The sequence below is a fragment of the Macrotis lagotis genome, chromosome X (assembly GCF_037893015.1).
Source record: "Macrotis lagotis isolate mMagLag1 chromosome X, bilby.v1.9.chrom.fasta, whole genome shotgun sequence".
Classification (NCBI taxonomy): Eukaryota; Metazoa; Chordata; class Mammalia; order Peramelemorphia; family Peramelidae; genus Macrotis; species Macrotis lagotis.
In genome coordinates, this window is record NC_133666.1 from 504,764,429 (window position 1) to 504,778,687 (window position 14,259).

Consider the following 14,259-nt stretch of genomic DNA (forward strand, 5'->3'; position numbering starts at 1 on the left):
ACCAGTCAACATGCATAGAGGGGCAAACATAGGGAGCAAGCATGATCAAAGAACACTCAAGGAAGGAAATCATATGGCATATATGGCACTATTTAACAGTTATAGTCATGGCAACTAATACTTCCTAAATCCAGAGCTACTAATATCTTCTAGTGACATCATTTGAGTTACTTTCTTCAGGTGTTCAGATATTCAAAGAAATTATCTGATGAACTACTAAGAACTAATGAAGTTTCTTCCCCATGGGGGGAAATATAGTCTCCAAAATTATATTTTCAGCTCTTCTATGATGCAAATTCCATTTAACTACATCTAAGTAGTTACCTAGAGATGCTCTTAGACATATTTAAGTCTATATTTTTCAATTTCTTTTCTCCTGCTGATTCTCAGGGTCTTTCAGGGGTCTTTATTGGGGTTATGGTCTAAAAGTTCTTTCTATTATATCCTTGAGCTGAGAATTTATGAATCATCCTGAAAATGTAGAACAAACTACAAATGTGCTAGGCAGAAGTTTTAGTGAAAGAGTTTCTTTCAATCTCCATAATTCCCCTTCTTGTCATGGAAATTAGCTGAGGATTCATGACCAAAAGGGTCAGGTGAGATTGCTGGAGCTAATAGCTCTTACTCAACATCCCCTATACTCACAATGTAGTATTTTCCTTGTATAAATTACTTCCTATTCTTTCATTTTGTTTAGGTTTTTTTTTTTTTTTTTTGCAAGGCAATGGGGTTAAGTGGCTTGCCCAAGGCCACACAGCTAGGTAATTATTAAGTGTCTGAGGCCAGATTTGAACTCAGGTACTCCTGACTCCAGGGCCGGTGCTCTATCCACTGGGCCACCTAGCTGCCCCCCTATTCTTTCAATATTGACTGTATTTTCCTCAGTAAAATTGCTATTGGTAGATACTACTTTTTACTCAGTATAATTTCTTTCTTCATTCTGGACAACAGGTATTGACTCCTGTCTCTGAGGTAGGATAGAGCAGATAGTGTATTGATTAGGGGCAATTAGCATCTATAGTGAGAAAAAGCCATCTTGGAAGACAGAAGGCATGAATTCAGAGTCAAAATCTAAGACACTAAAGAGGAAAAAGGGAATTGGTAAAAGTCAGAGCTCATGGGCTAACCAAACCTAAGGCAAAATACTGCAAATGGAGTTCATTGCTCTAGGATTAAAATGGAGATTAACTTGGAGACAAGCTAAAAAAGAGAGTAGTCTTTATTGGAGAAAGGAAAATTTAGTTGCCCCCACATTTTCTCCCTAAAGTAGCATTCTGTTGTGTTGTGATGTATAGTTATGCCCTTTCATTTTTCTCTTGCATTGCCCTTGTTGTCATTCTGGGTCTTCATCTCTCCCCCCCCCCCACCCCAACCAAAATGCTTCCCTGAGCTCAAGATTATTTGTTCTAGTAGCATGGGATGAAAACTTTGACTAATTCCAGGACTTGTATGTACATTGTAGGCAAGTAACAGGTCAGGGTACTGGTATTGTACAATGAGATTGTTTATGACTGGGAGAGTTGTGACATAGTTATAATCACTTACTCCTTTTCTTGACAGGATATTCTTTGATGAAGAGAAAGAGAGAGAGAGAGAGCTCAATCAACCTCTTCTGCTATTTCTTTTTTTTTTTCAGGAACTATTTTCCATGACTAGGTTAAAAAATAGAGCTGGCCAGCTAGAATTCATATGCTTTGGATTGGACTAATCACATTGTTGTAGGATTTATGTAGGGTCAGTTTTTATGTTTCTGACAGCTAAAAATATGCTAAAAGTTCTAGTCCTGAGTAGGGAGTCATAGTTGGAGAAACACAGCATATATCTATTTCTAACAAAGTTTCTTGTCAAATTAAGGGGGCACTAAGGGGGCACATGATCTACTAAAGGTTCCATCAGCAATTGAATTATATAATTCTAGCCAAGGGATCCCTGACACCACTCAAAAAAAGCAGCATGAAAATTGTTCTCAAGATGATCATTTCATAATTCTTCCCTTCTTTGGTCATTTGGGGCTTGGTTTCCTAAACTCAAGGTCTGAAACAAAATGTATTTTTATTGCTTTGACCATTACCAGGGAGGAACAGGGTTGTAGAAGTACTCAATAATGCCCATAAAATTCTCAGAGACTACAGGGCCACCAATCCTGGGATCCATAATGTCAGGTAGTTTGGTAGTTTTGATTTTGAGGGTCAAGAACATATGGATGATAAGGTTTGATTGGTTTAAAAATAAGATGTTATCACAAGTCTCCCATTCTGCTATGGATGAACTGGCCAGTGGCTGACCCCATAGCTTGTTAGTACTTGACACCCCCTTGAATAACGTTACTCTCCTTTGAATTCATACTAGTTTAACTTATAGGTTGACCTACTCAGCAGGAAGTGTCAGAAAGGACTGTATTTGAAAATCCCACCATTGATATGACCTTAAACTTCTTGGTTTGAGAGAATTCTGGAGGGCCAAAATAAGACTTATTCTGAATAAATTAACAAATGAGCACAGATTGGTTTATAGTTACCCACACCTAGGATAATTCATGATAGGTAGACTGAGTGACTATACTTTCCAAAAGATGATCTTCCTGGAAGAGCTGTTCCCAGATCAATGCTGATTTGAGATCTAAAAGGAGCTGGAATAGTCTAACTACCAAAGAATTTTTATTCTGCTCCAAGAGCCTCCTTTGGTGAAAACTATGGGTGCCTTTTCAGAATGTTTTTAAATACATAAAACAAAATATAAAGGAAACCAATTATCTCAAAATAGTTATAAAACACATTAAAAATTCACAACCCATTTTTCTCCCCTGAAATCTACCAAAGGATCCCTGTTCTAGAACTACCACACATTGTCCAGAATAGAGTTCTTTCCCATGGTCCCATAGCTAGCCTATCCTGTCAGACAGAATAGATTGCTTTGGTGCAGGCTTTGAATACTCCATTGTGTAAATACTTAAACATAAACAATCTGTATTAGCACAGAAACCTTAGATGTCTTGTTCTGGCTCAATAAAAGGATCTAGGGGACTCAGTATGTGATGAGTAGATAATATGGTGGACTCTATAGACTTCCTGAAGCTTGTTTCATTGAAAGACTTAACAATCTCCCTAAAAAGATGTGGAGAGGTATGGTTCAACAGATATCTCAGACATAGTAGGTCTTGCTATAGACCTTATAGCACTTGGAGCTGCAGTTCTCTTCAAAGATAGAAATATTTATATCCATATCCATATCCATATCCATGTACACATAACATATGGTAAAAGAGTTAGAGAGCTATATAGCATGCCCTCAAAAGACTACTGTGTATCCACCTCAACGCTACTCCTTTAGTTTTCGTCATGCCATCAAGGAAGGATGAATCCTTCTTTGTGGGGCAATAGAACAAGAATAATGGTTTAGACATTGGGAAAGCTTGGTTTTTGGAAATGATGAATGATGCAGGTAGAAATTTTGAGTCTGAAGTGACTAGACTATACGAGTTATCTAGTAACATAGCTATTTATGCTTATTGCTGAAATGGGTAAAATGAATTCTGATATGCAATCATTAAATTTAACTTTTTGTTGCTTCCTCTCTCTCTTGTCCTTTCCTCTCCCTTCTCCCCACTTTTCCCCACTCCTCTCTCTTCTTTTCTCTCTCTTTTCCAGCAAAAGCATCATAAACCCTCCAGCTGGGACTAAGATTTATAAAGATTCTTGGGACTTTGAACCATATGTGCAAACATTGAAAGATGCTATTGAAGATGAAATATTTCTTCACTCATCCTGGATAAAAGAATACTTCACTTGGGCTGGGTTTAAGAATTACAACCTAGTGATCAGGGTATGGTCATAAAGAATGCTAGTATTTGTCTTCTGTTTCTTAACTTTTTGTTTTGTTTTGTTTTTTTAGGTTTTTGCAAGGCAAATGGGGTTAAGTGGCTTGCCCAAGGCCACACAGCTAGGTAATTATTAAGTGTCTGAGACCGGATTCAAACCCAGGTACTCCTGACTCCAAGGCCGGTGCTTTATCCACTACGCCACCTAACCATCCCTGTTTCTTAACTTTTAATGAGCTCTATATAGTTTACAGTAGCTTAAAATATTAATTTTTTTCCACTAAGCATTTCTTGTACACAGCTTGCATTTTGCCATTATTTACCCTGCTCCAGAATAGCTTCCTTTATGACTGCTGAATTTTCATTCATCCCTTAAAGTCCAAGTGAAATATTACTTCCTTCTTGAAGCTCTTTATGGCCTCTCTCCCCCTTGGCAAAGATCTTTCCCTTCCCGGATCTCACATAGCTCTTTGTTTTATACCTTTTCACTCATTCTTCCTACCCCATCTCACCCCCACTTATTGGGTAATATTGTACATTATAGTTCTCTACAGGTGTCATGCCCTTAAAGAACTATAAATTTTATAGGAAAAGTATTACTTCTTATCTAAACTTCAAGCCTTAGCTAAACTTTGCATCTCACTCAGAAATTAACACTTTGCTCCAAAACACTGTGGGTACTTGATGTTGCTTGAATTTGAACATTGTGAACTTCATAGCATTTGGAGTTGCATCTCTTTGGAGATAGAAATATAACTATATATATCCATTTCCATATCCATGGATATCCAAATGGAGATAGGGATATCTGGTGTATCCTAAAAAGACTACTCTGTCATCTGCATCATACTCTTGTCCTTTAGCTCTAGTCACTACCATTAAGCAAATGATGAAACAGGTTTTGTGGAGAACATAGCAAGGGAAATAGTTTATACTTTGGGGGAAATGACTTTTGGAAAATAGAAAGCTAAGAAAGCCAAGATTTTGCAATCTCATATATAAAGGCTTTTTTTTTAAATTAAAGACTAGACCTCTTCATCACATCATGCTGGAAGCACAGTAGCTATCCACAGGCCCACACACCACTCCAGAGGGTTTGACCTAGGCTGGTTTTTATCTCCTTAGGCAACTTGGTGACACCACCACCACCTGAGTGCCAGGCACACCCCGCATAAGTTTTAGCTCTACTGAAACTTGGAAATCCCAGAAATAAAGTTATCTCTCAACCTTAACCTAGTTTAGTGTTGAGAGCCAGGGTCTCTATGTCAGGTTCCAAGGACCCCACGGAGGCTGGACCCCCACACTTTAGGAATTGTAGGTCTGACCCAATAATATCACTTCCTTCTCCCAAGACATTCTTTACAAAAAGTTAATTTATTTTTAAATAGAATTGGCTTAGGAAAATAAAGCCAAATAGAGCAAAACTAAGAGGGGAAATCCTACACACAAAAGTCTCAAAGCATCACAATGTGACTCTGACTCTTTGTAATTCCCATTTCCATTGTTCCCCACTCCTATCCCAAGCTTCTCCTTATCTGTTTAGGACTTGGTGACCTCAGAGGTCCCTTCCAGCTTTGAAATTTCTGAGTAGAAGCAACTGGAAGTTTCAATGTTAAACATTGCTCCCCCCCCCCACTATTTTGCTACTTATATTAGTTTTCCTTAATTTCTCTCTCATCTTTTTTTTTCTTTTTGTTTCCCTTACTCAGCCAGTCTCTGCCCAACTTTGTCCTGTCTTCCAGCATAAACTCTTTCCTGGAATAAACCCCTCCCTTAAAGCTCTCCCCTGGATTTCCTGAAACAGCCCTTCTCTCTCTCTTGGGCTCTCCTCTGCTTGAGTAGATGCAAGTATGTATGTATGTCACTATTTGTCTCAATTACAGACTTATAGAATTTGAATATTGGAACAGAATTCCATAAAGCTAGATGAACACCATTGTGCTTATTCAGAAATAAAATAAAGAAAGAAGGAGATATATCATAGGAACCTTTTGCAGGGATTCATAGGAGTGATTCAATTTCATAGATAAGACTCTTACTGATATTAAATGTGCAGCTCATCAGTTTATGATCAGCTATGGTTTGTATTAGCTTTTCTTGAATGGCCTCTGGAATATACTGTCTATGATCCTGGGCAAGTAACTTAACTTCTCAGTGATTACACATTACTCTTTTATTAAGATTCTGAGTTGAGAAAAAGTATTGATGGACACTGATAGAGGAAGTTCTTTATTCTAGAGTTGTCTATATGTATGAAATCATAGGTGTGATTTTTTTTAAAAAAAGGGGGGAAGAGAAAATGATTTTAAAAGGCAATTTCACTCACCTACAGAATTCTTTCCATTCACTACTGTTCTGTTGAAAATGCCTTTTCCAAATTATCCAAAGTTCTTTTCAATACTTGAAGTTGAGGAGGTCAAAGAAAGAAATCCTCATCTTTCTATTTAAACATTGATCTCTCTGCAGTTGTTTTTTGCATTGTCTAGCATTACCATTGTTTCTGTTCTAAAAGCCTAGAAAATTGGAGTGAAAATAAAACACCTCTTTCTTGACAAGACTTAAGGTAATCCCTTGCAACCTGTAGATGCATTCTATATATTTTTTGTCATCTTTGGTGAAGAAATAATATTCCTAATTCTCAAAAGTAAACATTTTTAGCTATCAATTCAATAAAAAGTGTACGTTTACTTTCCTCCTTATTGTTCATTCATTTCCATAGATGATTGAGACAGATGAGGATTTCAACCCTTTGCCTACAGGATACAACTATTTGGTTGATTTTCTAGATTTATCCTTTCCAGCAGAAAGACCAACCCGGGATCATCCATATGAAGAAGTAAGCAACAATCCTCAGGACTCTTGCTTCCTCTCTAACCAGTAGCAAAGAATTGCTGCCATCTGCTTCCCTTTATGTTTGTCTGTGCTGTTGGAGGAATTCTCCTCTGTGCCAATTTTCAGGTGACATGCAAGCAAGCAAATCCCTTAATAGTAGGGGATGCCAGGGGAACTATATAATCATTGATAACTAATTCCTTTTGTCTCTGTTCTATTGTTGTCTGCTTCCCTGAGTTCCTGGTATCATTTTTTATCTTTCTTTTTTAAATTTATTTTTCATTTATTTAAGACAATGTGGTCTTAGTTACTTGCAAGTTACTTAGTAACTTGCCCAAGGTCACACAGCTAAGCAATTTGAGCTCAGGTCCTCCTGACTCTATCCACTGTGCCACTTAGCTGCCCTCCTGGTATCTTTTTAAGAATTGTTTACTGTCTGTGTTGCTTATGGTTCTAGAACTGAAAGATACTCCAAGAGAAATGTAGTTCAACAGCTCTCAGATGAGGAAATTGAATCTCAGAAAGTCAACAGAGACTTACAGAGTTTTAACTAATTACAAATCTAAGTCACTGAGCTAATTAGATATTGGTTTGGGGGAGAGGAAGGGATACAAAAACCTATAAGATATAGGTCTCACAGTTATTGTAATCCTGACCTGAGCATTGAAATACCCTTGACATAAAGGTAAGAGTATACCTGATGCAACAGAAGAGTTCCTAAAATTTGTGTAAATCACATTTTTTTCATTTCAAATTAAATTTGAAATATTTTAGAAAATGTTCTTTTTTGAATGTATTTTATTTTATTTTTCCCCCCAATGACATGCAAAGATAGTTTTAAACATTCACCTTTTGTAAGCTTTTGAGTTCCACATTTTTCTACCTGCCTCCCTTCCCTCCCCCTCCTCTGTGATAGCAAGCAATATGATATAGATTATACATGTATAATCATGTCTACTATATTTCTGTATTAGTTATGATGTGAAAGAAGAATCAGAACTTGTTAGTTGTGTGGTCTTGTGAAAGTCTTTTGGCTCAGTTTCCTCATCTGTAAAATGGGGATATTTTCAAATTTTTTATTTATTTAATATTTTATTTTTCCCCAGTAACAAGTAAAAACAGTTTTTAACATTCGTTTTTAAAACTTTTGTGTTCCAAATTCTCTCCCTTCCTCCTAAGCAAGCTATTTGATAGAGATTACAAATGTATAGTCAGTCAAAACATTTCCATGATAGTCATGTTATGAAAGAAAACATAGAGCCCCCCTGAAAATAAAAAAAATGTCAAGAAAAATAAAGTTAAAAAAAAGTATGCTTCAATCTCTTTTCAGACACCATCAGCTCTTTCTCTGGGGATGGATAGCATTCTTCATCATAAATTCTTTCTTTCTTTCTTTCTTTTTCTTTTTCTTTTTCTTTTTTCTTTTTTCTTTTCCGTTTCCGTTTCCTTTTTCTTTTTCTTCTTTCTTTTTCTTTCTTCTATTATACCCTTTGGGCATAGTTCCATATTGCTCTGCAAAATGGTTGAATCAGTTCATAACTGCACTAACAGTGTATTAATGTCTCATTTTCCCTATATCCCCTCCAACATTTGTCATTTTCCTTTTCCTTTCTATTAGCCAATTTAATCGGCACATCAGAAATTGTTTTATTTTGCAATAGTTCAATCTACAGCGTTAGACTATAAAATGGAGATAGTAATAGCACTTAACTTCCAGGGTTATTAGGAGAATAAGGTGAGATAATATTTATTTATGCAAATCCTAAAGTGCTAGATGAGTGATCTTATCATTTAAAAATTTTTTATTACAGAAGTCATTGGATGATTTTGAGATGATTCTTAACAAAGGTTTTAGGCAAAGTTTGTTGTACTATCTATTGAATCATTCCATTCTCCAAATGTCAGTTCCAGGGGAGTATGACAACCAAAGTACAATTAGAATTCTGCAGAGCCTGGGAGAACCCAGCAAGAAAACAAACTTGCCATATTATCCTTCCTATTTTAGCATCCAGCTTGTCTATGAAGAAGTTTCCTGAATACCCAAAGTCAGTTGAAGTCCTTTAAACATCTTTAGAATAAATAGGAAGCAACATTGAGTAGGCTTGACTTGCTTTAAAAACAAAATTACTTCAGATCCATCTTACATGAAAACCAGATTTATATTTTCCCAAAGTTCTCAGACTTTTTTCCTCTATCCCAGTTTGTCTCAGAAACTTATCTCATTTATAGAATCTGACTGAAAACATTCTTGTTTTAACTAGTAAAACTAATATTAGTAAAAGAACTTTATTGCTTACCAAGTCTTTTCCAAAAATGATAATCATCATTCTCCCTGAGTGATTTTCTCATAATTTTTTTCCCTAATCAGTGGTCTCAGGATACTTCCTCTTATCTTAACCTATGTTCCTGGAGTGTGAAACTGTGTCTTCTACTTATTACTATCCTGTCACACTCTCCATAGGGAAGCAGAGATCTCTCCTTTTTTTCCCTCTTCCAAGTCTTTCTATTTTGATGAATGCTCTATCTCCCTTTGAAGGTTGAACCCAAGATCCAACCCAAGTGTGTGAAGTATACCATGAAAATGCAATTAACTTCATGATTCCTCATTTCTTTAGTAAGTCTGTAACTGTGGACTTCACCACCAATGCCACAATAAAAGGCCACTCAAAAATAGAAGTTCAGAACAAGTTCAATTCTTATCTTTTCAAAGGGAATTTCATATGTTTTTAGGAGATGGTAGAAGGGAAAGAGGAGATTGCTTTATACATCTAGGTACATGTCAGGACATGAGTTGCTACACTTGTGCATTCCCCTACCACCAATGACTATTGTTTTAAGGTTGTGGATGTTGTAGTGACCTGTACCCAAATGTTAGCATCTATAATGTTGTTCTATTGTTCATTCCAGATAAGGAGTCGGGTTGATGTTATCAGGCATGTGGTGAAGCATGGGTTGCTTTGGGATGATTTATATATAGGATTCCAAACCCGACTCCAACGTGATCCTGACATTTATCATCATCTGTAAGTATGAAAATTATCTTTTCCTAAGGACATTTAGAGATTCAATCACAAGTCCATCCTTAACTAAAGATATAGTAATTGACTGTCATTATATTTTGGTTTTAGAACACTGAAAATCCCCAATCCCCAATTCCTTATTTTTCATCTGCTGGCTAATACTTGAAACTGTCCTCTCAGAACTTTATATGCTTTGACAAGGCTTTGTTCATTCATTAAAAGAGTATGATTTAAACTATCTATCACTCATTTATAACATAGTATGAATTAGTTTCATGGTTTAATGTTGTTGGTATTGTTTTTTCTTTTTTGTTTTTGCTAGGCAATGGGGTTAAGTGGCTTGCCCAAGATCACACACCTAGGTGATTATTAAATGTCTGAGGCTGCATTTGAACTCAGGTCCTCCTGACTCCAGGGCTGGTGCTCTATCCACTGCACCACCTAGCTGCCCCTGTTTTTTCTCAAAACCACATTTGGTTTTGTTTTCTCAGAAAGAAGGTTTTGATATTGGAAGAGAGGTAGAATGTACAGGCATTGGACAGAGAGAATATCATTAATAAGGTTTATGAAAATAGGCTGAGAGATGAAGGAGTAGAAAACTGGGACTGATGAAGATCTATTTAGCCTGCTCATGAATTTTGCTTTTGACTGGCACCTATGCAAGCTGAGAAGGATGGGGGTTAAATTAAGGGCAGTATCTCTTTTTATGTTTCCTGATCATATAGCCTTCTAAAAATAAACTCAATAAGAATCCATTTGGTGGTATATTTTAAAATTCATAATAAAAAATTTTTGGAAAGGGTCACCTTTGTTCTTTGTATATTGCAAAATAAATATTCAGAAAAGAATAAACTGCCCTTTACTAAACAATGCATTTCCTGAAAATCCAAGGGCTATTTGTTGCATCTTTATTCTTCAAAGTTTCTGTTAGTATCTCCTCTCCCTCCAAGAATTCTTTTCTAAATGCTCTGGATGAGGGGCAGCTAGGTGTCACAGCGGATAGAGAACCAGCCCTGGAGTCAGGAGAACTTGAATTAAAAACTGGCCTCAGACACTTAATAATTACCTAGCTGTGGGACCTTGGGTTAGTCACTTAACCCCATTGCCTAGCCAAAAAACCAAACAAACAAATGCTCTGGATGACACCTTCAAACAATAATACTCAAGAACTCTTCCAAGTCCTAATCTGATGCTCAATCATGTTATGGAGGTAACACTGAGTTTTTAAAGCTGTTTCAGGTTTACTTAAAATCATGGATATCTATTTTTTCTTATATCAATCACAAAAAAGTGGCAATTACTTGGTGTTGTATAACTCTGGTACACACATCATGGGATGCTATAGGTAGTCTCAGAATATTGCTATAAATTGTATGTAATTGAGGGGCAGCTGATAGGCACATTCTAGTAATATAATGGTATAGAGCAATAAAAAAAATGCTTGTCCAATTTTAACTTTTTTCCTTAGGTTTTGGAACCATTTTCAAATAAAACTTCCCTTAACACCACCAGACTGGAAGTCCTTTTTGATGCAACAAGGATAGACTGCTCCATAGTACGTCATTCTGTGGGATATATTAATTAAGAAAATGCCTTTACGATGTAACAAGATAGCACATCTTCAATTTTTCCCTCTATTATATAATATATTGTGTTAAATATTATTATTATGTTGTTTAAACAGAGATTGTCTTATAAGTGATATTATTTCAAGAAATCAGTGGAAGTGATAGCAACCACTACTAAAGAAAGTGAGATGGGGAATAAAATGTAATGCCCAGAACATTGGGTTAGAAGTCAGAAGACTGGATTAAGAAGAAGAAATAGTAATAATAAAAATATGATGAAAAGTAACCAGAGAGAGGGAGACAAGGGGAAGAAGGCAGCAAGTAAGGGAGTGCAGTATCACAGAAGTCAAAGGAAAAGAGAATTTCAGGAAAGAGGGGTATTTAACACTAGTTGACACTAAGTTAACACTAGTTAACACTAAGAAATGCTGGAGAGGGATTAAGAAGGATGAGGACTGAAAAAAAGTCACTGGGTTATTCTATTAGGTCATAGGTAACCTTGAAGAGAGTAGTTTCAATGAAATGGTGGGGGTAGTTTTTTAGAAAAGAATTGACCTTGTTTGTGGGTAGAGAGAGAGAAGCCAGTGGAGAGAGATTGAAGATACTGGAGGGAGGTAGGGAGAGGTATAATAGATAAGTTTAGGCCCCAGAAAAAGGAGAGGATGAAATGTAGGACAAAGATTACAGGATTAGCTCTGGAAAAGAGAAGAAATATCTTTTTCTCCTAGGAGGAGTAGGAGAAAAGATTGATAAAGATACGGAGAAATGTTGATGCTATGAAGAGACTATGACAGCATGTAAAGAAAGAGTGGAAACATGGAAAGTTTGAGCTAAATGATTTTAACATCTTTTTGAAACAGGAGCCAAGATCTCCCTCATCAATATGTTGAAGATTTAGAGCAAATACTGATATTCCCCGAATAGTAATGAGGGCCCAGTTAAATTGAATTGAAACCAGTCAGTACATTTTCTTGATTGTATGTAGGGGACAGGGATAAGGTCTGGACCTGTGCAATTCTATTGGTTTTAGGAACGCCCAGGTGAGCAAACTCCTTCTACCAGTTCAGATTGGCAACATCTCTGCAATTTAGAGTCTTAAACAGTTACCTAGGACAGTGAGAAGCTAATGGTTACACAATCAATATGTAGCAAAATCAGGCTCCCTTTACACTCTGATAGGCTGCTTCTTCACTGTCTAGAATAATTTAACAATTTAATAAATTGAATCAATTGACTTTAAAAAACACTGGCAGTTCTAGATTTTGAAATCCAAGATATGCCCATCTGGAAATTCAAGTATAGAAAATCTGAATAATTTAGTCAGTATATTATAGTGAAATAACTTCAGATGAAATAAGGAAAATCATGCCTAGAAACACTGAATTAAAGAATCAAACTTGTACTTATTTTTATCTTTTTTTTCCCCTTGGACCAAATTCTGTTTTATAATCAGGTACACAAGCCTATGTGCCATAGCATGACAATGAAAACCACTACAAGGAGATGGTGAAATCTGCCTGGCTCCCAACATTCCAGTAATAATAAGATTGAAGTTGATCATTTTATACTTTATTTTGATGAATACTTAAGTTATTGATTTATTCAGGGACATTTAATTTATAGGTCTTTACTTGAAATCTGCTCTGTGATGAATGAATAAGGCATATATATTATTTTTTGATTCATAAATATATTCCATTGGACTGTGTAATTAAAAAAAGTGACAAAACTATGTGACATTTTAATTTTTGTGAATTTCTTTCTCTACTGTTTACAACATATTTTTTGGCTAGCAGTTTATTTGGGGGTGTTGAAAGTTTGCTCCATGGGAAAGTTTTTCAATTTCTAATCATTCAGCTGAAATAGTCAATTAGCATTTTACCAGTTAGCATTTGTTAAATATCTTCTGGGGGCCAAGCACTCTACTAACATTGGTAGATAGATACAAAGAATGGCAATAAAAACCTAAAAAACACCCCCCCCCCCCCCGGGACGGCTAGGTGGCTTAATGGATAGAGCTCTAGCCCTGGAGTCAGGAGGAACTGAGTTCAAATGTGACCTCAAAATTACCTAGCTGTGTGGCCTTGGGCAAGCCACTTAACCCCATTGCCTTGCAAAAAAACCCCCAAAAAACAAAAACAAACCTAAAACAAAACAAAACCCCACCAAAACCAACAGTCCCTTCTGTCAAGGAACTCAGAATCAAATAGGAGAAATAGCTTAACACCAAGCAACATACAGGATGAATTGGGGGAAGGCACTGAGATTAAAAAGGACTGAGGAAGCTTTTTGTAGAGAGTGGTATTTGAAGGAAGCCAGGGAAGCTAGAAAGCAGAGATAAGAAGTGAGACATCCAGTCAAAAGAGACAATCAGCAAGTACAGTGTCATTGGATCATATATCTTAATATGTGGGGTGGCTAAGTTTTAAGGAAACTAGATGGCTCTGGAAAGAACTCTGGGACTAGATTTAGGAAGCTCCAAATTCAAATCCAGTTTCAGACACCAAACTACTGTGTGACCCTGGACAAATCACTTAACCTCTGTTTGTTTTAATTCACTAGAGAAGAAAATTACAAATCACTCCAGTAACTTTGCCAAGAATACCTCATGGATGTTATTGGTGTCATAAGAGTCCAATATGATTGAACAAGGTACAAGTAAAGTAGAAAGGTAGGAAGAGATCAGGTTAGGAAAGATTTTGAATGCCAAACAGGATTTTATATTTGATCCTGAAGCATGGAAAGAGCACTAACTCTATAATCCAAAGACTTAGGTTCAAATTCTGCATCTTTCATTATCTGTGTAAATTTGGAAAAGTCTCTTAATCTCTCTGGGGTTTAGTCTCTTAATATATAAAATGAAGAGATTATAATAAATGGTAGCTAAGGTCCCTTCTAGTATTAAATCTAATCCCACTGGATTACTCCTCACTTTCCCCACTTCTCCTATTCCTGACCATTCCTCATTTTACCACATGAACTTGCCTCATATCCTTTCTCGACCTCCACACAAGTGAAATCA

General features: G+C 36.3%; 1 protein-coding gene and 1 long non-coding RNA gene across 5 annotated transcripts in view; both read left to right on the plus strand.

Moving 5' to 3' along the window:
• LOC141501393 (cytidine monophosphate-N-acetylneuraminic acid hydroxylase) overlaps positions 1 to 12,967 on the plus strand; it is an 80,880-nt gene extending 67,913 nt beyond the window's left edge. For 2 of the 4 annotated variants that reach the window (XM_074205307.1, XM_074205309.1), the window contains 4 exons: positions 3,648 to 3,822; positions 6,537 to 6,653; positions 9,557 to 9,672; positions 11,138 to 12,967. In XM_074205307.1, the coding sequence (XP_074061408.1) occupies positions 3,648 to 3,822; positions 6,537 to 6,653; positions 9,557 to 9,672; positions 11,138 to 11,213 (484 nt within the window). In that variant the 3' untranslated portion in view covers positions 11,214 to 12,967. The other 2 variants (XM_074205308.1, XM_074205310.1) reach the window with 2 other exon arrangements.
• On the plus strand, positions 3,832 to 6,522 carry LOC141501394 (uncharacterized). The gene is made up of 3 exons (XR_012472225.1): positions 3,832 to 3,980; positions 5,527 to 5,665; positions 6,330 to 6,522. It is a non-coding gene; the product is annotated as an uncharacterized LOC141501394 (long non-coding RNA).
• Positions 12,968 to 14,259: the final 1,292 nt, after the last annotated feature.